Genomic DNA, 20,731 nt, shown 5'->3' on the forward strand with positions numbered 1-20,731 from the left:
AGTGACATAATATGAAGGTTTGACGACGGGGAGAGCTCGCACGCAACGAACGACGGGATTGGCTGCCTATACGTCCGTTAGTCACAGCGTCCAATCATAAGCTAGAGCGATGACAAAAGGGAAAAAACTATGACTCTTGATCATTTGACTTGTTAAAAGATTAAACAGGCCAACATCATCAAGTCAGTGACGAAATGTGCACAAGGAGAGAGAATAGCTTAGATGAGTAACTAATAAATGTTAATCATTGATAATTAGCGGCCGGATTGCATTTATTCATGTAAGTTTACGTGTTATGTTGGACATTTGGGACTTTCTAATTGCTATCAAGCACAAAGCAAATACCAACTTTTGATTTCTACTTTTTCGTTTGGCTTCATAATTTCCCTTTTTGTTCACGATATAACAAACAACTTTTTATAGGGAAGGTGCATTACTGTTGTTTTCCCAGCAGATGTCAGACTATACCCAGTCTTATCTCTGAACTTTTTGCTTCGTCGTCCACTGAACAGGCAATGAATTGTGTTTTTACTTAAACTTGGATGTTCCCCAACATCTGTATCCCATTTTCCTTCTGTTGTTTAACTTTCAACGGAATATGCTTATGGATGCTGGACTATTTTGTGTTTATATGTAAAGTGTAACTTTATGATACAACTAACAAACCCACTTGCCTGAGTTTGATAATATTTTTTTTTTAGGTTAGAGGTCACAATACTGTGTCTGTACTATTTTAAGATGTTCTGTTTACAGTGTGGCAGCCTAATTCACAGTCACTCCTCTAAGTTCCTGTTATAACAAGAAAGAGTTCTAGCTGGGCCTCTATGGAGTTTTATTTCAGCGTCTGCCCTGTTTTTGGTTGGGACAGGAACACTCATATGGGTTGATATGCATAGCGCCTAAGAAGAAGTACTTGCATAATGCAGTGCAAATAAGTCATAACATGCAAACTTTCTGCTATCACAATGTTAGCTAAGAACATGTTTTATGAGCTAAATGCACTGCTGACAAGTGTCAACAGTCAAGTTCTTAGTGGTGGAGCAGAACAGGACCTGTTCCTCTTATATTAGAGAGTTACTGCTTTATTGACACATTAACAGAGAGTTTTAATACTGAGACAGTCGTGTCTTAACAAAGCTGTCCTGTAAGTATGATGATGAATAACATGAAGAATTTGTGTATATGACTATTTCATAACTGTAACTATCAGATTTTAAAGCCACCGTTGTACGTGTAAGGTAAGGTTCGTAGAGATTGTTGCGAAACATCATCTTCACTTTTACATTCAGAAGAATTACAAGAATATTGTAGCATGCCAACAGGCTGCCACCGAGGCAGATGCCATTAAAGTGGATCATAAAAGGAAGCAATCCGTGTTCTGTGAGATTATTCCAGACCATGTAGCAATCTGTGAAGTCTTGCACAATCGGTGTGTGCAACTTGTACAGACCAGTTGTATGCCTGAAAATCAAAAACCAGACCTGTGGAATATTCCCACCAAGCTATGTTCACACAACAAGCGTTGTGCACGGCAGAGAAGTTTGTGAAAGGCACTGGTGGCACATTAAGCAATAACATACCAAGAACTTTTAAAAGACTGCTCTTACAATATCCTGTGAGGCACAGCAGTGATTGGGAAACAAACAGGGAAGGAAACTTCAGCTTTTTTTTTTTTTAGACAAATACATGTCGACACAATGCAGTCCTGACAGGGAATCTCTTAAAAAATTCTAAACACTGTTTTTCAGTCTCGTCAGATATTCATGTTCAAAGTAGGACAAACTCACGATGGAACATTTAGTTTTAAAATACTTCAAGAAGCTAATGTAACCCAAGATGTTGCTGACAGCTTCTTTTCTAAGCTCTAACTTCAAAGGGAAGTTAAAGGGATTGAAATGCAGAATTCCCTGAACTGTTTTACTCTTGGTCAGCAGAAGTCGCTCCGTCAAACAACTGGCTAAACTCCACGTGCCGTGTGTGTTCAGAAATGTGCTGTGAAATGTGTGTTTGCTCATAGACAGCTTGAATCAAACGTGACCCTCTTCAGCCCTCTGCCACGATCGAGGTCGCGAAGCAGGTTGTGCGTTCAAGTGTCTGTTTACGTCGTTACCCCGGCGATTTGACCCGAGCCCCTTCCATCGGCTTCGACAGGGGCAGCCGACAAAAATAGAGCCTCATCGACTAACCCAGACTCTACCCAACCCCCTGACAGGGGGACTCGAGTTTAAGAGGGCTCTGTTACACTCAGAGGGGAGGAAGGAATGGTCATTTACAGTGTTGTTTACAGTAGTGGAAGGGAGATATTTTCCAAAACAACATTTTGGAAAGCATTCAAACTGTTGACTGTGGATCCACAGGAAATTATGGGAAATTTCAAGATCACGAGCCAAATTGTTTATAGTTGCTGTTTGGATTGAATGGAACACTTGTGATCTTATTTAGCCACAGAGACTTGGACATTTTATTGGCTCTTTTCAATTCTCAAAGGTGTGTTATTATACACTAAATAAGAAAAGATGAACGTATATAAAGATTGCTGTTTGCAGCTGCTTGCAGCTCTACTCTTGTGATTTACACCCCACTATTAACAGCTTCTTACAGCTCTGCTACAGAAATGATTGGCATATCATGTATCACTTATAACTACAAAAAAAAGAACATGTGACAACTTATTCTAGAAATCCTGTGCAGATGAGATTAGCAGCTTGTGTTTGGAGTAGACATCACAGATTGACATTGAAACGGAAAAAAGTGATTTGATTTATCGACCGTATAAAATTTTGTTCCATTTCGTGGTTAGCGGGCTTCCCACCATGGTGTCTCAGTGAGGTTGAGGTCTGGACTTTGATTGCGTCTTTGCAACACCTTGATCCTATTCTTGATCCTATGCTAATGTGTCTGGACGATTATCCTGTTTCATGACCCATTTTCAGCAAAGCTTTATCTTACAAACAGATGGCCTGACATTTGACTCCAGAATACTTTGGTGTACAGAGGAGTTCATGGTCAACTCGATGACTGCAAGGGGCCGAGGTCCTACATCTGCAAAACAAGCCAAAACTCATCAGCCCTTCTCCACCGTGCTGAACGGTTGATATGAAGTTTTTTGTGCTGATATGCTGCGTTTAGTTTTCTCTCAAAAAACGGTGCCGTGCATTATGACCAAACTTTGGTCTCGTGTGTCCAAAGAACTTGGGGCTTTGGGTCTGTTCAGATGCAACTTTGACAGCCTAAACAGTTCTTTTTGAAGATCAGACTTCATCCTGGAAACCCCTTCAAAAAAGCCATACTTGTTCAGTCTTTTTCGACCTGTCATGAATTTTAATATTTAACATGCTCACTGAGGTCTGTAGAATCTGAGATGCAGCTTTTTTTTGCAGTTTCTCTGAGCATCACACAGTTTGATCTTGGGGTGAACTTACTGAGATGTCCACTCTTGGGAAGATTGGCAATTGTCTTGAATATATTTTCCATTCTTTCTCACTGTGGAAGGATGTTTGCCGTGTGCTTTCAAGCAGCATATGCAGTTTCGTATTTCCACAAGCAAAGAGGAAATCCCCTGAAACCGTGATAGAGCAATGCAGTGGTTGTCGTAGTCACCTGGCCTTGTTCCCACGTGCTGAAAACCAAAGGCACACAAACTGTAGGCTGACTGATACGAGTTTCGGCTAAATTTCAGTCGAACAGCACTTGCTGCCAGTAACCTGCTTTGTGCCAAGTTACCTTGTTTGCTCTCGAAAGAATTGCAAATGACCATGTTCCAAGTCTAACTGTGCCCCTATTATGAAGCAGAAGTGAGTAAATCAGGTTCAAATTCAGCTATTATCTGTAATGTAATTGGCAGTGTTTCCCAGTCAGGTCCGTGAGACAACAACAGTTGCTGAGACTGACCTACATCACAAGTTACACACGACACAGAGAGATGCTTATCTCTTCTTACAGCACTGAAGATGCACCATGACATTATCAATGACTAAACCCTGAACTGTGGACTCACAACAGCTTATGCCATTAATACGCTACAGTTAAATCTACAGTTGCATATTCGAGATAACTGGTCAAAGACTAGCTCTCCACACCCACACTGCATTTTGGTCTCACTATGTCTGGCCTGTGGGCTGCAGCTGCTCACATTCTTCCCCTGCAGTTAGTCTCCATAATCCACAGATATGGAACAAGCCAAGAGGCACAACGAGAGGTAGAATACACAGCATTCAGTCTATGGGGCTGAGCAGTCAAAAGATTCTTCTTAAATTTCCTCGTTACATATAAGAGAGAAGTGGAGCACTTGCCATGTCTTTTCTAAAATGTGACTGGGGTTAATATAAAGGAAATCGGATTATATAAAACTTTGAACTGCACCCATCAATAGAAACGCAAAATTACAAGTGATTGTTTGGGCACCAATGCCACCAAGTTCGCCCAGTTCAGCTGTGTCACTGCATGATGAAGTCTTTACAAATGAGGAGACCATTTCATGCACGGGTCGGGTAACGCAACTGCTTAACATATAGGCTGGCTTCCGGGACTGCATGCTTTCCATTATACAAGACACCACTCACATAACGCAGTTCCTACTGCTGGCTGTACTGAACACTGGTTTGTGTTTTATACACTTGTGAAAATACAATCCATCAAGCTTTGCATGGAAAAAAAAACAACAAAAAAAACACTTGAAGTTGTTCAAACAATCTCGTTTCATCATTTAAGAGAAGTTTTTGTCGATGCTTACTGGCGGAATGACGCCGTTCCCACTTCGGATGTGCTCAGTGTGTGACGTTAACACTAGATATTCCAGTGGTATGTAGTTCAGCTCTTTAGTACACAGTACATTTTCATGATAAGATAAGGGTCAACAACATTACATCACTAGTAGAAGCTGGTGTTACTGTCCCAGCCACTGCACAGGACACAATGAGCCAACTGGGGAAAAGAATAAACACACCCAACTGATGGCAATTTACAGCCTTTATTTGAAATGTTCACATCTCTTCACTCCCATCATACAAAACAAAATAAGAGCTTCATTTTCAGGCCCCTGATCCCAATATGCCTGTACACAAAGAAAGTTAGCATTCCTTTTTGGGGGGAGAACAACGGAAAACCGATGCATGCATTGAAAACCCTTCTATACATCTCTTAATGTAATCATCTTCCCCAACTTAAAAAAAAAAAAAAAAAAAAAAAGGCTACATAGTACAAGTTCCTTATTTACAAAAGATAAAAAAGTTAAATCAAAATGGGTTTTTCTTTTTTGATCGTGTTGTAGCTCCAAAGTCAGTGAGCAACCACCCAATGTAATATAATCAATAAAATTTCATTCTCTCAGACACTTGCATATATATGTATATATATATATACATATATATGCATGTATAGGGTGTAAAACACCCTACAATTCCTTGTCTTTTCATTCTGGTTCCTCACAAAAAAAAAAAAAAAAGTGAGAAAAGAAGCTTTATATTTAATGCATTACAGTCATTAATGACCTTTAAGGCGTTTTAACCAAAAACTCTCCACAGGAGGTAGTACTGGAGCTCAGATGTCCATCTCGAACTGGCTGTCATCTGTTGAAAAAGGGACAGACAAAAGCAAACGCTAGTAAGGTCACAAAATCCAAGCACAACCACACCTTAACGGACAGGGACAGCCTACAATCCTTATCAGTGTGGGGGAGGGGCGGGGGCTCTATCGCCAACATGTTTTGTATTTACCAACGGACTTGCGGTCCAACTCCATCCCTTGTGGTGCTTTAGTTACCATTCAAACCCTTTCTTATGCCGTTGACTAAATATATTGGCGAGTCAATATTAAAAAACATTTTTAAAAAGTAAAAAAGTTGTTTTAAATCTCTAAATAAGCTTGCGGCTGTAGACTGGCTAAATATCCTGACATATTTATGCTCACAAATAAAATTTCATAGAAGAAACCAACTTAGTGTGAATTATAAAGTTATTGTTCAGTACTAAGCCCAGTTTCATAAGATGCCAAAATCCCAGCCGTATGCAAGGGGTCGTCACCTCCAAACGACGAAAAACACACAAACGGCACAAGTGCAAGGACCGTCTGACAGACTCCTCCAAGGACACAGTGAAATAAAGAGTCAATAAAAGCACAAAACCTTTTGTTGTATGTGATCGATGCCGGATGTTTTGTTAGCAAGATTACCTAAAAACTAGCAGGCCAGATTTGTTGAAACTTGGTTGAAGCAGAGCCAAAAATAAAATAAAAAAGCCAACAGTTCTGAAGTTGTCCTCTTTGCATATGAGACAGGCATCGTTATTTTTGGCGTTCGACAGCGTGACGTTACCAAACCAGACTCAATCCAGTAACACCTGTTTTTATGAAGTTGTGTCACAGATCTTCATCAATGTTTGCAAATGTTAATTCAGAAAACTACTATACAGATAAATATTTACCTGCAATATCCTTCTCTTCCTCCTCTGCTTCCTCTTTGAGGTCCTGCAGCTTCCCTATGGGGTGCGTGGCTGGTACCGTCACCCCAGGGATCTGAGGCAAACAGCATGGTGGTGTCCGGGCAAGGGGAGAGTTTCGACAATCCAGAAGAAACTTCCTGTCGTAGATGATGCGGGTGCCTGCGTTTGATGGGGAAAAATATAGAAACTTTGGCGTTTGGCCTGGAGTAAAACACCCGCCAAATCTCACATCCTTAAAGTAAGTGAAACAAGTAGACTGAAGATAATCAACGGACCACAATACTGGGATTTAGTACACTAGCACCTTTACAAAGAGAGGTGGGGAATTAAGCCTCATTATACTCCACTGGAGAGGATTTAAGGAGAAAAATGAAGAGGGCTGCCAAAGAAGGGAGTTCTAGGAAATCAGAGCACAAAACATTCTATTTGAAGAGAGAGGCTTTAGGATTACTGTGACTGGGTGAATGCTTCGACACTGACAGCACGCTTAAGACTTTTTCCACCTCCAAAGAGTCACATAAATTGACATTATATACCCTACCCTACAGCTTGCCATAGTTGAGAACTCACGGGCATGTCTCAAGCCAACGCTGAGCAAAAACAGTGTCATAAATGACTTGTTGTGAAAAGCTACATCTGGACCTAACTTAGGAGTGGTCCGTTGGTCATAATACACCTCACTGGAGTTTGAACCCTTTACATACAGTACCAGTTCAGCCCGTCCGCCAAGGAAAAACATGTTATGTAATGACAGCGTTTGGAACGGTTCATCCTGAACAAAGGGGAAGCAGACCAGAGAAAGAAGTGGGGCGGGGTAAAGGGGGCTGGAATGCAACATATGGGGCAATCGATGCATTGCTAGGTAGGGTTACTGTGCAAAACAATTATGCAAGAAAAAAAAACAACAGTGCAGGGGTCAGTCCAGCAACACTTACTCTGACCCCAGTCAGCACCCTGCACTGCCATTCCCTACACCATGTTTACCATTTTTGCAGTTCAGTAAAACATCATACTCCCCACACATTTAACCCTCCTCCCCGTCCTTTTTATATTGAACAGAATGTTCTATACTGTTCCCCAAACTCAGAGCAGAGGATAGGACGGCCTCCAACTCCACCATCAATGTGCTGTCCAATCACATCGCTGTACTGGCAGCTTAGACACATACACCCTCTCCGAGTCACGGGTTTAACGGGTCCTGTTGTCTCCAGACAATGTTTGCATGGAGCATTAAGACTTCAATATGTGGGTAAAGTCTGTTTTTGTCATGTCAGAATTGAAGTACATTGATCAAGAAAAATATGGGACAACTGCTGTGCAAGTACTTAATTGTTCAAATATGACAATTTGCCATTTCAAAAAGTAAACACTGGTGTAAACAGTTCACACCGATTGTTGATGTACTTCCGTAAAAACAACGTATGATCGAGGACGCGTTCACGGAACACATGTTGACAACAATGAGGGCAGAAAGACAACAGTAACTGTGCAATGAGGAAATGGGCCTTTATCCAGATGTATCGTGTTGTTTGCACGGCGTTATGAACGATTTCATTATATTGATAAGGCAAACCAACAGCATTCCATACCTTTATGCACGTGTATATTGGAAAGTTTGTACTTTTTTGTAACTTATCGCGAGAGCTTATCATTGGGCTGTGAGTGTTTGCACGTAGACACAACCCAGTCAGTAAAAACTTTCACCTATTTTTTCGTGATTTTATGAAAAAACAAAAACATATATAGGTTTAGAATATATTCAAAGAAAAGAAAAAAACATATCTGAAGGGAAACCAGGGTAGTCCAAATATTTCCATTTTCTTACCTCCAGGCGTGGTGGAGAAGAGAGTCCCTCCGGGTGTCTGACTGTAACAGTCTGGCAGCTGAGACCAGTCCTTCAGAGTAAGGACCTTGGTAGGGATTGGGCAGCTTTTCACTTGTTTGGTGCCAGTCGACATTTTCGCTTTGACGTGGCTGCTACAAGTGGAGTGAGAGACGAGTGGATTTTAAAAGTCCTCTAATTCGCAGCACGCCTCCTCACAGCCTTGCACACGGACAAAATGCTTCAAAGTTCGAAGCTAGCAGTTACCAAAGTCAAATTTAAGCAATTTAAGCTTCAAAGTCCAGAGTCAAAACAAGCACGGAATTTGAAGTCTGATGGTGTCCGTTGCCACAAACTGCTTTCAAATGCTACCATGTGCTGCTGTCTGAACACAAGCAGCTGCAACGGCCACCCGTGATGTTTTTGTGCAGCAGCGCTGTGACACGTGGGGGCAACAGTTATGAGACGCGAACGTTTTCCTGTGAAAGACAGCCCGCTGGGGCGGCGATAACAACGGCGTGACAGCAAACGCAACGATGACAATAATGGCGAGGGCATCCAAGTAAATGGGTATATTTTACTGAATACATAAGAAAATACGACGGTGCTCCTTGGTTTTCCTCTTTATTATTTGTAGATCTATGCATTATGTGTCATAAAACGACTCGAAAAAGTGGTGAAATGGCTGTTTATGAAAACAGCCTCAACGCGAAGCCAAACCAGGAGTTGACAAAAAAAAATTGTATTCAGGGCTGCTCTGGTTCTGAAAACAAACGCATCTCCTCTTCACGTCTGTCACTTGATAATACTGCTCCCTGTTGCATCAATGGTTGGAACTTGGGGCGCACGTTTCTCACGCTGCGCTCATCACTGTTGATTTTGATCTATTACAGCAGCACAAAATAAAACATTGTTGAGGTCCTATTTTTTCTATAAATGTGAAAATTAAATTCTGTATTCTTTTACAGCTTTTTGTTCCATTAGAACAACGAGAGTCCTCACTGTTAAGAACATCTAATATTTATTTTCATGTTTTACTTCTTTGATGGTAATATCAGATGATATATTAAGATAGCATATATACATAAATACCGTATAGATATATATGTATATAAACTAGGCAAGTAATTCAACGTCATGATACAGAAATGCTTTTTTGTGAAGAGGTTTTTTTTATTTATCTATCTGTGGGACATTGCACGTTTTCCTACACATTTGTCTACAATGGAGGGAGAAACCAAACTAAATTTAGCACATTTTCATCTGGAACTGTTGCAACACGAGGGCAATCCAAACTTCTCATTCGACTGATATTTTACCGTCTGTTAGATTAAATTATATCTTATTTCTGATGTTTTCCTTTTTTCTTTTTTTTTGTATTTGTTTTATTTAGTCCTTCTCCTTTTGCCATGTGAACCTTTCGGTATGAACACTTTGTTGTGTTCAAAGCAGCGTGGAATGGACACACCTAATATTGTTTGTGTACACATTGTCCGTAGGCCCACATGAAGGTTAAAAGACAGGTGGAAATCTGACTGCTTTAGAAGCATATTCTCGTCCACAGACTTTGGTCAGTTTTATTTGAACATGTGTTTATTCTCAGAGTCATAAACAACGGACAAATGAAAAGAAGAGTATAATATTCACACTCAAGTCTTTCTTAACCTCCCATCTTCCAATAAAGTAGTACACCGTTTCAACCACCTGAGGGCGACATTGACTTAAACAAACCCGAGGACCATATTGCTATGATTGCATAGAAAATCAATATATTTAGTGCGATAACATTATTTATTTTTAAATAACTTAGTCTAACACAATCATATTTCATCTCAATGCATTGACGTGTGTGCGTAAACTTGCGATAAACTGAAAATATGTGCTTATGACGCATGTCTTCCTTCAAAGTACAGTTAATCCCTGTGTTTGCAAGAGTGAAAGAGTGTTATCCGTTTGTTTGTGGTGTGTTGCCACGCAGTTATTCAGCAGTGCTGAAGTTTACAGTTTACACATCAGTGCGTCGTCTTCTCAGTGAAATAACATCTCTTTTCCGTCAGATAAATTAAACCCAAATACCGACAAGAAAAGTTTGCATGTATACACTGAGATACACTGAGATACTTTGAACACTATAAGGACATTACTAATACCTTATCAGACACAAATCATTGGTCTTAGCAGGAAATTAGGCCTATCGTGAACAAATAGGGGGATTAACAGCAAGTGTGGCCACATCACAAGGGCTGCGATATTTTTTTATTCTTAAATTAAAGCTTTCAAACATTTAATGATATAAGCAGCATAAAAATACACAAACAACCATGAAACAACAAACTCGATGGCATCTGACAGAGGCGTCACTAACATCCTGTTATATGTATCATCTCGCGGACGCAAGAGAAAGGGGGAAACGAGGACAATTCCGTTTTCGCCTCTCATTGGTCGAGAAATATGGAATCAGATGACGTAGAGTTCCGGGTTTCTGGGTCCCACGCAAAAGGTAACTTTCGGTCATTTCTGGTTCGAGACACGACTGACCGGGTTTTTCAGCCGCTGAAGGTAAGATCCCGACGAGCCTGCCAGATAAACAGGCTATCACTCTCCAGCTCAAACTGTAATCTTATTAGTGCCTTATCTGTTTATAGATTTATGTTCGGGTTAATTTGTGTTGGCAACAGTTAACAGGTTTAAGACACAGATCTGCTGCTAACGTTAATCAACTTGCTGCCGGTTGCTCAATGGTACGAGCTGTGCTAGCAGCGTGCGGCTTTTGTCATCCTTTCGTCTGACATCCCGCTCTTCGCCCTTTGTTAGAGCACCCGCTGTAGACTTTGGCCTTTTTCCCACAGGTCCTCGTATTTTTCTTCTTCTAGGACATGAATATTCCGCGGCCTTCGTTGAAATTACAGCTTTAGCGGGGCTCGAAACGTGACGTGTTGCGCGTTAAATCACTGCCCGTACCTAACTTGGGTGTTTTCGTCTCATAAAATAAAGGCGTTTTTACGTGTTTCTTTGTGAAAACGAGTTCTTGATAAAGCCACGGAAATGGTTCGTTCACGTGTGCATGTTATTTATAATAATCCGGCACATTAGCTTATCGAGCTATCACAGCGCGATATCTTGATTAAAAGACGGGTCCGCTTGCACATTTCCCTTGAAGCCCGCGTGTTTTACGAACGAAGTCGTTTGAATTCCCTGTTAAAGACACGAGCTTCCCAATAACAAACCCTTGTTTCTGAGGGATGTGGACACTGGCTCCACAGGTGCGTTATTATTTGGAACTCGTCTTCTATTTTAAGCGTCCGTTACATTGAACAAAAAGCCAACGCAAACATTATTACATTAAAACGTCGCTTGTGTTCGTCAGTAAAGCCAGACCTTTTGTTTAATTTAATTATTTTTTCCTGACGGTTACGCAGGCGCTTTGACGTACATTGATGATTCAAATATAATTCACTGACGCGTGAATCACAGTTTGTTGAGAAATACACTCCAGATGAGCAGTTTCAGTTAAATCATTTGACTTTTTTTAAGAAATAAAATAAATTTAAGTACATCTTAATTGTTTAAAGTATCCAAGTAAATACATGCCACTGTTAGCAGTGCTAGTGGTTTTTTTTTTTTTTGGTTTTTTTTTTCTTTTTTCATTTTCTAACCTGGCAACCACTTCCAAATGATAGCAGACAGCTGTAGGCTCCATATTACAGTGTCTTTGTTTTCCCATTCTTGTGTTCAGCTGCTAGTGTCACTGAACTGGTATTCTCAGTAGAAGTTGACAGCCATTCAGAAGTCCAACATGCTTTTGTCCGGTTTTAACTCCTCCACCTCCTCTGAGGTCATTAAGACTGAGCTCGCCCTGAAGTAGCCTTTCGCTGACCACCAGTGGGGTGAGCCTCAAGACTTTAGCCATTGGCTGTCAGCAGCTCTACCTTTCTCATCATTAGTCACACGGCTGTAGTCATTGGATAGTCAAAGTTGGCCATGACTCAACAGTGCTTCATCCTTGGAATAACCTGCCCTTTTTTTTTAATTGTGGAAAGGCAGACCGGTGTTTGAATAAAAGGGAAGGGAGTTTCACTGTTGGATGACATTCTCTTAGAGGGTTTGACATACAGTCAAACAGGCTGCTTAGGCCGGGGCAGGAGGGAGGTAAGTGTCTTATAGTACTGTGTGTAGTTATTACCAGAACAGTGCATCGTCTTTGGTTTAAGACCAAGTTATCGTTATCCTTTAAATGTGTCTTTTGACTTCTTTGGTTTACAAGTCGTTGCTTTCAGAGTTCTGTTTTTTTTTTTTTTTTTTCATGTGACTCCGGCTTCACTCAAACTTGGACAGCTTCTCTTTTTGAGACAGCTGAAGTGACTGATGCTTAAAGTTTTTTTTTTCCTGACGTTGTACCCTTTAATGTGTCATCTTTAGCTGGAGCAGTGGACCAGATATTTTCATACAGCAGCTGTGGGAACCCAGAATTGCTGCGTGCGAGGGCTTTTTCTCATCCAAACCAACGCAACTTCTATCTGCGCTCCTCGAATATTTTTAGAATCGCCGCACTAGTCAAGACCACTCCTGTTGCTCGGTGCCCTTTCAGAGAACATTATGGGTGTCCAGTCAAACTCCACCATCCAGTCCATCCTTCTCTTTCCTATCCATCTTCTGATATGGCTGTACTCCATCCTCTCCTTCCTCCCGTGGTACTACATCACGGGAGCTGGCCAAAGAAAGTCTCTGTCCAAGCGAGTAAAGGCCCGCTCCACTTCAGGCTGCGCAGAGGGACCATACCGTTCTGTGGACCACTTTGATTCTCTGGCCACAGAAGACTTCCCAGGCAAGGACACCCTGGATAAGCTGTTCAGGCATGCTGTGCAGCGCTTTGGGCAAGCTCCTTGTCTCGGCACTCGAGACGTGCTGAGCGAAGAGAACGAGACTCAGCCCAACGGGAAAGTATTTAAAAAGGTAAGGAAATCTATACTTTGCTTTTTATTTTATGAGAAATGCTTCGTTAAAGATGCTGCAGCTGACCATTTTTTTCCTGTTAGCTAATCCTGGGGGAGTATAGATGGTTGTCTTACGATGAACTGGACGCGATAGTAGATGCGTTTGGCAGTGGGTTGGCAGCGCTGGGGCAGCAGCCCAAAAGCACCATTGCGATCTTCTGTGAAACCAGAGCAGAGTGGATGATCGCTGCCCAGGCCTGCTTCAGGTGCAATTTCCCCTGTAAGTAAATAACACAAAGTACGAATATGGTATCTGCTTTTGGTCCTTTGGTTCTTAAACGGAGGTCTTTTCTTCTTTGCAGTGGTGACTTTCTATGCCACACTGGGAGAGGAGGCAATTGCATACGGACTGAACGAGACTGGAGTTACGCATCTGATAACCAGCTCGGAGCTGCTCGAGACTAAACTGAAAGTAAGTCCATCTTAAAGTGCGCCTTCAGAGCAGCTCTTCTCAAGATGGCGGGCTAGATATTTATAAAGAAATATACTGAGGGTCTTAATATTGATCATTGCTCCTTGTCATGGAAATTAAACGGTGAGATATAAATGAAGAGGAACCGATATAGCCAACGCATGTTATTTAGAGTGTTTATACAACCTGAACACTGTAACAGTCCCTTGTTACTGTGACTCTCATTGACAGATTAGTACAGTTCTAATAAGAGCAGAGTATATGTTTTACCATAAACTGATGAAGCCGGTGAATATGGACTCTTAAAAACTGGACTATTCAAAATTCATAAAAGGAAAGTTCTGTATCTCAGCATCCTGTTGTGAAACTAGCATCGTCTGCTTTTTCTTTGCAGAGAGTGCTGCCACAGATCTTCAAATTGAAGCACGTGATCTTCGTGGACCAGAAGAAAGTCAACACAGAAGGCTACCCAGCAGGACTTTCCATCCACAGCATGCAGGCTGTGCGAGAGCTGGGCGCGCTGCCGGAGAACTGTGTGTATTTCTGACCTCCTGCATGTTTTCTGTCCAATGCACCTCTCACAACGCGGCACACGACAATGATTATTTTGTTTGTCCTGCAGTGGAAAAGCCTTTTGTGAAGCCCGAGCCCTCCGATCTGGCTGTGGTGATGTACACAAGTGGCTCTACGGGAATACCCAAAGGAGTCATGATAGTCCACAGTAACCTTATCGCAGGAATGACGGGCCAGTGTGAACGCATCCCTGGGCTCGGGTGAGTTTGACCTTCAGAGGAGTGCTGCGAAAATACACACTCTCAGGGAGATAACCGTACATTTGGGCAAATTCTAGAATATTGTCTGCGAGCCAGTTTTATCAAGGTGAAAGGAGGTGGCTGGTACGTGTTTGAGGTATTTCAAACGCTGAGTTAAGTAACTGTGTTCAGGGATGCCCTGTGTAAACACTGGAAAGAGGAACAGAAAGCGTGTGGAAACTGTTGGCCTTAACGTTTTCCTTCTGTGGCTGTTCTGCAGGCCTAAAGACACTTACATAGCCTATCTGCCCCTGGCTCATGTTCTGGAAATGACAGCTGAAATCTCTTGTGTCACATATGGCTGCCGCATCGGCTACTCGTCCCCTCAGACACTGTCGGATCAGGTAATAAGCAGCACCAGGTTATGTGAGGCTTCTCTCTCTGGGTGCTTTATTTCTTAGCCCTCTAAATAGGTGCAACAGCTAATACCCCTCCCCAGCATTACAGTTGTTTTATTATAATTGAATCTATGTTTAATCAGTTTTCTTTTGGTCCTGTTCTCTTTAGTCCACTAAGATAAAGAAGGGAAGTAAAGGAGACTGCAGTGTGCTCAGACCCACCTTGATGGCAGCTGTGCCGGTAAGAGTCCTGCCTTACATCTGTTTACTTCTTTTTTTTTTATATTACGACTGTTCTCCTTTCTAGTTTTAATGCTCATTGTCACTCTCCCATTTTTTCCCTCCAAATGCATAATCAAATGAATTCTTTCTATTTTTGTCTCTCTTAAAAAGGAAATTATGGATCGAATCAATAAGAACGTAATGAGCAAAGTGCAGGAAATGAGTTACATCCAGAGAACGCTGTTTACTCTGGGCTACAAATATAAACTGGAGCAGGTCAAGAGGGGCTACGACGCCCCACTCTGCAATGCGTAAGAGCGCGTCATGTTTTTTTTCTTCTTTTTTTTTTCTTCCTCCAAACATGTAATGGTGTCGTTCATTTAAGCTGGAAATCAAACGGACCGAAATCTGTTTTTGCAGCTTGTTGTTCCAGAAAGTGAAGAAACTGCTGGGTGGGCGGCTGAGGATGATCTTGTCGGGTGGAGCTCCGCTGTCCTCGGCCACTCAGCGGTTCATGAATGTGTGTTTCTGTTGCCCGGTGGGCCAGGGCTACGGTCTCACTGAAACCTGTGGAGCCGGCACCATCACAGAAGGTACATGGCGATATTTTTTTAATGTAGATGTTACTTGTGAGTCGAATGATGCGACAGCGCAGTGTCCCAGTGTTCTGCAGAAGCATCATACGAGTACACAGGACTGAATACATCAAATATTGTAAAATAAGTATACAAGTGTACCACTACAGGTCTCTAAACTTTTGAAAAAGATGATAATGTGATAGTTTTATCTACTGGATAAAACACTTCCACCTCCAGGTTTCACAGTCTTACAAAAGATTACTGGATGCGCTTTGTTCAAATCAAACCCTCCCTGGGTGTGTCGGTTTTAACATGCTGAAATACATCTATGAAATACCGATAACAGAAGACGGTCGTCACGCCCTGTTTGCAGAATGACAGATTCGATACAACAAAGAAAATGACAAACTCGTCTCATTACAGTTGCCGACATCAGCACAGGCCGCGTCGGCGCTCCTCTGATTTGCTGTGAGATCAGACTCCGGGACTGGGCTGAAGGTAGGCCGCAAAGCGTGTTTGCACATGCTGCAGAATGGAAAATATGTGTCGACTGCAGCGTAATTATGCGTTGTGATGTGATCGCTCCATGTACCTCTCAGGTGGCTACACCAGCAAAGACCAGCCCAATCCAAGGGGGGAGATCCTGATTGGTGGACCCAATGTAACGATGGGTTACTATAGGCACGAAAGCAACGACCAGGACTTCTTTGTGGATGAAAAGGGTCAGCGATGGTTCTGCACCGGAGATATAGGAGAGTTTTACCCAGATGGCTGTCTACAAATAGTAGGTGCGTGTAACTCTTAAAGCCGGTTTCAGTCGGGGCTCCAAAGTGTTTGTAAAACGTACATCGTTAAGTTTCTGCACCGACGTACTGTGCGTTCGACTTTCTAATCGAGCTCTGCGAATGTGTTTTTATTCTCTCATTTAGACCGCAAGAAAGACCTGGTGAAGCTGCAGGCTGGGGAGTACGTGTCACTGGGTAAAGTGGAATCTGTTCTGAAAAACTGCTCCCTTATCGACAACATCTGTGCATACGCAAACAGGTGAGAGCTGCATACGAATCAGATTCCACAACAAGGGAAATATAGAGTTGGGTTTCATGAGGAAATGTAAGAGAAGATGAGCTCAAGAAAATGGCCTCAAATGACTGCAGCTTGATGACGTTCCTGCCGGCTGTTTTCACAGCAAACAAGAAGGGAAGTTTGTTTGGGTTTCTGTTAACAACGACTCGCTTTACAACCACAGTGTAAGACGGACAGCGTGTGCGATCGATGTTTTTCGGTTTGCATATGCAAAGCCTCTGCGGCAGATGGAGGCGACACACCCCGACTGTAAATGTGGAATGAAATTACACCGTGACCTCGGCCGTAGCTTTTTAGCCGGCAGGGATGTGCTTCACTTAGTCTGTTAAAATGACTGCAAATTGGAACCTCATATCGCATATCAAATGCTGGAATTTATAAATAAATGATGCTTCTTTTGTTTGTTTGGTTGGTTGTCGGTTCCTAGAACTGAATAATTCATCCTGTGTTTAAACTTTGGATACATTAAAGGATGGGACCTTATTTAAAGTACAATTAGTCCGAATGAGAAAATGAATGAGTCACCGACTGTTTGACCTGTTCTAAATGTTTCCGCTGCAGTGAGCTTGAAATGCCTAAAAAAAACTAAAAAAAAACCCATTTCCATTAACTTTGTTTCTTATCTTCGTTCTCGCAGTGACCAGAACTATGTGATCAGCTTTGTGGTTCCCAACCAGAAAAGGCTGACGGAACTGGCCAAGCAGCGAGGCATCATGGGAACATGGGAGGAGTTGTGCACTCACCCTGACATGGAAAAAGTGGTTCTCGGGGAAATCAAGGACGTCGCCTCTAACAGTAAGAGTCCACCGTGATGCTGTCATACGGCTGTATGTTATATGCTGTGTGGTTTGTGCCAATTTGTTTTTAACTTGAGGGTTTCTTAAGATTAAACCAAATGAATCATGAAGAGGGAGGTTGTTCTTTATCACCGCTCTCTCCTTCTGTTCTGCTTTTCCTCAACACAGTTAAACTCCAGCGATTCGAGATTCCGGTGAAGGTACATCTGAGTCCAGAGCCGTGGACCCCCGAGACGGGGCTCGTCACAGATGCATTCAAGCTGAAGAGGAAAGAGCTGAAGAACCACTATCTCCACCACATCGAGAGAATGTACGGGAGAAAATAGACTGCCTTTTCCCCTGCCGTTTCTGTTACAACCATAACCACTGTTTGGATCTGTAAATAATTAGCCTGGCTTCACCAGATGAATGCACAAATGAGAACTAGTCTGGAACTTTAGTCCCTTTTAGATTTCCAAGGGGTAGACCTACGACCGGTCAGAGCAGCAAAACACGCAACGGAAAAAAATGGCACCGCTGGGTGTAGTGAGAATATACCGTCCAGTCAAAACGCTGTTCCACATCTGCAGCAGCCATCTTGGTCGTTTATCAAAGTGCCCGGACGGCACTCCTCCGTACAGTCGCGTATCAAACCTGCCCCATATTAGACTGAGCGTTGTGAAATTTCCTCGAGTGAGAGGAAACGTTCTTCCAGAGCAAATGAAACACGAGCTCTCAAGAGTGTTCCAGTTTTCCAAGCTAGTAAATCCACACCCTGGTATCCAGCCGTCGGCTGTTTGTGTGCCACGGGCCTTCAAATGAAAATATCTTTTTGGCAAAAGCTGACGCTGTAGATAGCTGTAGCTGTTGATCCATGTGTGCTGCTTTTTCTCCATGTGTGTCGAAGCTTTGATTGTCTGAGAGATGCACAGAAGTGGTATGTCTTATTTCACTAGAAGTGTCTGAAGCCTCCACAGCACTCAACTGCCATTCACTCAAATCTGCAGGCAAACGGTTAGTAGCTAATAGATTTACCACTGTCGTCCATTTGTAGCTGGTTCTTTGTGGTAATTTCAGCTGAAAGTGTTCACATAGGTCATTAAGGAAGTTTGTTACGCTCTCGTATGACGTTGGGAGTACTGATGTTACTGTGCCTTCAGTCTGCAGTACTTGTGGAGTGGAGCCAACCAGATTAAAAATAAATGGGTTATGAGTTTGTTACATAAGTGGCTAAACTGCCATGTTGAGTTTACATGAGATATAAAAAGAAATATGCCCACTTAGAGATACGCAGACCTGGATCGTTGGTTAAAGGAAATTTAACGATCATGTCTGTTTTTCCCATTTCTTTGGGGGGGAGGGGACTAATGTTTTATTTATGTACTTGTTGTTGTGTTGATTCATTCAGAGAGGAAGACCAAAATGTTGAGACAAAAAAGACTCAGGAAGTTAAGTTAAATGCATTAAGATAGGAAACTGCTTGTACAGTGTAGAAACGATGGTGTCAAATACTTGTGGGCACCTTATTTATTAAAGACGGAGCAGCTTAAACTACTTAAAATGCTTCTTAGTAACTGGCTTACTGTAATACTGTGTGTATTTTTACCTCAGTTAACAGATTCCTGTACAATTTTTACTGTCAAAAAAAAGGATCTGAACTGTAATGTGTTCATTTTAGTGTCATAGGAGTGTTTTCTATGTATTTTTCCAAGAATGTTGTTGGAGTTTTTTCATCGTTAGATCTTCAAGACAATGACAGCCACTTTCCAGATGTTTGGTGAACCTATCTGACTTGATCACTTCCATCATTGTGGCCACACGCCTTGTTCAACATTTCAGAAATAAACAACTTTTCATAGATATTGTGGTATTTTTTTCCTCTTTTATACACACACTTGGGACCATATGAGGAAATAGTGCAGGTTGTGTTATGAAATCCTGTTAGCGTTAGCGTGGAAAGATTTCTTAGAATACTATTTATTAATAGTTCACTTTAAATGGATGGGGATTAGAGTTATTATTGTGTAAATGCATCTGATAATTGGTTTGACTGAAAAATTTCTATGTGGATAGACTTCTGCTGAGCAAATACATCAGTCTGAAACCGTTTTATATCATTGAAATCTACCTAATTTGGAATAAGTTTATTTAATGTATAATGCGACTGGATTTATGCCACATTACTGGTGATTTCTTTTGTTCACGGGGAGCAATGGAGAGTTTGAGCATTAATTTAGCATGACCAAAGTACCCGACTGGTGCCCTTATCGTATAATATCACAGAGGGCATTTCTGAGCTTCCGGCTTCAGTGAACAGGAGGAGGATCAGCTGAAGGTTCAGATGCATCCCTCAGGTCCTGCGTCAGGTCTTTGCTGGATCTAGGATCCCTCTAATTATTTCAGAGGAATAAGACTTTTCACAGCTCTGTGTCTGTTAAGCTAACAGGTTAATCGACAGCCTTTTGTGAAGATTACGCCAATGACTGTAATTCCTTCATTTCTAAAAGGAAATCGGGCATTTAGGCATCCTGTTGTGATACTAACATCACAGCAGACACCAGGTCTTTTTTAACTGAAATGTGGGATCTGCGTAGACTGAAAGAAAATAAAACATAAAAACAGAAGGCTTCCCTATACGACTATAAGACTATAAGCCTGCAGGCCTGGTATTAATAGGAATAGTGTTTATTTCTGACTCATAGTGGGTGTGCTTTTCATTCAAATTCAACGTTGAACCATACAGTACAAGACAATGACCGTTTTGTTTGCTCCTCAGCGGAGATGGGATAGCAGAGCCTGAGCCCTCTGGTTTGGCTGTGGTGATTTACACCAGTGGCTCCACTGGGAAAGAGCCGAAAGAGTCACCATCGCCCACAGCAACCCAGCTAAATAACCCCTTCCATGCCAGAAATCTGGAGGTATCATCGGGTAAATGGTGGATCACACAAAAAGACTTGTGTTTGTTTCAAATACTGAACCAAAGAGCTACACTCAAAGATGCTCAGTGACTGAAAACACGTTTTTCTCTCGATGTATTTTTGCTGACCCACACAGTCTGTACTTTCCTGGCTCATGTTCTAGAAATGACAGCTGAAATCCCTTGTGTCACATATGGCTACCAGATTGGCTACTCATCCACCCAGATGCTGTTCAATCAAGACCAACACCAGGTGGAACTGTAGTGAGATACGTCTACGCTCAATTTTGTCAGCACTTAAGGAGGCATGGCTACTTTTATTCCTCCCCAGCATCTTAAT

At 42.0% G+C, this 20,731-nt stretch overlaps 2 protein-coding genes across 3 annotated transcripts; one reads left to right on the forward strand and one right to left on the reverse strand.

The window, feature by feature from the left end:
- Positions 1-4,953: 4,953 nt before the first annotated feature.
- Positions 4,954-8,675, reverse strand: eif4ebp3l (eukaryotic translation initiation factor 4E binding protein 3, like). Its single transcript, XM_072396076.1, has 3 exons — positions 8,263-8,675; positions 6,420-6,596; positions 4,954-5,567 (listed from the first exon to the last, which is right to left on the reverse strand). The coding sequence occupies exons 1-3, from the start codon at positions 8,393-8,395 to the stop codon at positions 5,539-5,541; spliced, it is 339 nt and encodes a 112-aa protein (XP_072252177.1). The 5' UTR covers positions 8,396-8,675; the 3' UTR covers positions 4,954-5,538.
- A 2,057-nt stretch (positions 8,676-10,732) lies between these two features.
- acsl4a (acyl-CoA synthetase long chain family member 4a) lies at positions 10,733-19,334 on the forward strand. 2 transcript variants are annotated; one of them, XM_072396078.1, is made up of 15 exons: positions 10,733-10,818; positions 12,679-13,212; positions 13,296-13,473; positions 13,556-13,665; positions 14,060-14,198; positions 14,288-14,438; positions 14,698-14,821; positions 14,985-15,056; positions 15,209-15,348; positions 15,458-15,630; positions 16,039-16,113; positions 16,215-16,403; positions 16,545-16,659; positions 17,336-17,493; positions 17,664-19,334. In XM_072396078.1, exons 2-15 carry the CDS (start codon positions 12,856-12,858, stop codon positions 17,819-17,821), a joined length of 2,139 nt encoding a protein of 712 aa, XP_072252179.1. In that variant the 5' UTR covers positions 10,733-10,818; positions 12,679-12,855; the 3' UTR covers positions 17,822-19,334. The 2 variants fall into 2 exon arrangements, with proteins under 2 accessions (XP_072252179.1, XP_072252178.1); XM_072396077.1 differs by having other exon boundaries at positions 10,788-10,873.
- Positions 19,335-20,731: the final 1,397 nt, after the last annotated feature.

The sequence above is a fragment of the Leuresthes tenuis genome, unplaced genomic scaffold, assembly GCF_036924035.1.
Source record: "Leuresthes tenuis unplaced genomic scaffold, fLeuTen1.0.hap1 SCAF_11, whole genome shotgun sequence".
Classification (NCBI taxonomy): domain Eukaryota; kingdom Metazoa; phylum Chordata; class Actinopteri; order Atheriniformes; family Atherinopsidae; genus Leuresthes; species Leuresthes tenuis.

Excerpts from the sequence above, each read along its gene's own strand:
- eif4ebp3l (XM_072396076.1), bottom strand. The coding sequence starts at position 8,395 with ATGTCGACTGGCACCAAACAAGTGAAAAGCTGCCCAATCCCTACCAAG. Across the intron at positions 6,597-8,262 it reads CTTCTCCACCACGCCTGGAG|GCACCCGCATCATCTACGAC; the intron begins GTAAGAAAATGG and ends CATCAAACGCAG. Across the intron at positions 5,568-6,419 it reads GGAAGAGAAGGATATTGCAG|ATGACAGCCAGTTCGAGATG; the intron begins GTAAATATTTAT and ends CTTTTTCAACAG.
- acsl4a (XM_072396078.1), top strand. The coding sequence starts at position 12,856 with ATGGGTGTCCAGTCAAACTCCACCATCCAGTCCATCCTTCTCTTTCCT. Across the intron at positions 13,213-13,295 it reads ACGGGAAAGTATTTAAAAAG|CTAATCCTGGGGGAGTATAG; the intron begins GTAAGGAAATCT and ends TTTTCCTGTTAG. Across the intron at positions 14,822-14,984 it reads CTCAGACACTGTCGGATCAG|TCCACTAAGATAAAGAAGGG; the intron begins GTAATAAGCAGC and ends TGTTCTCTTTAG.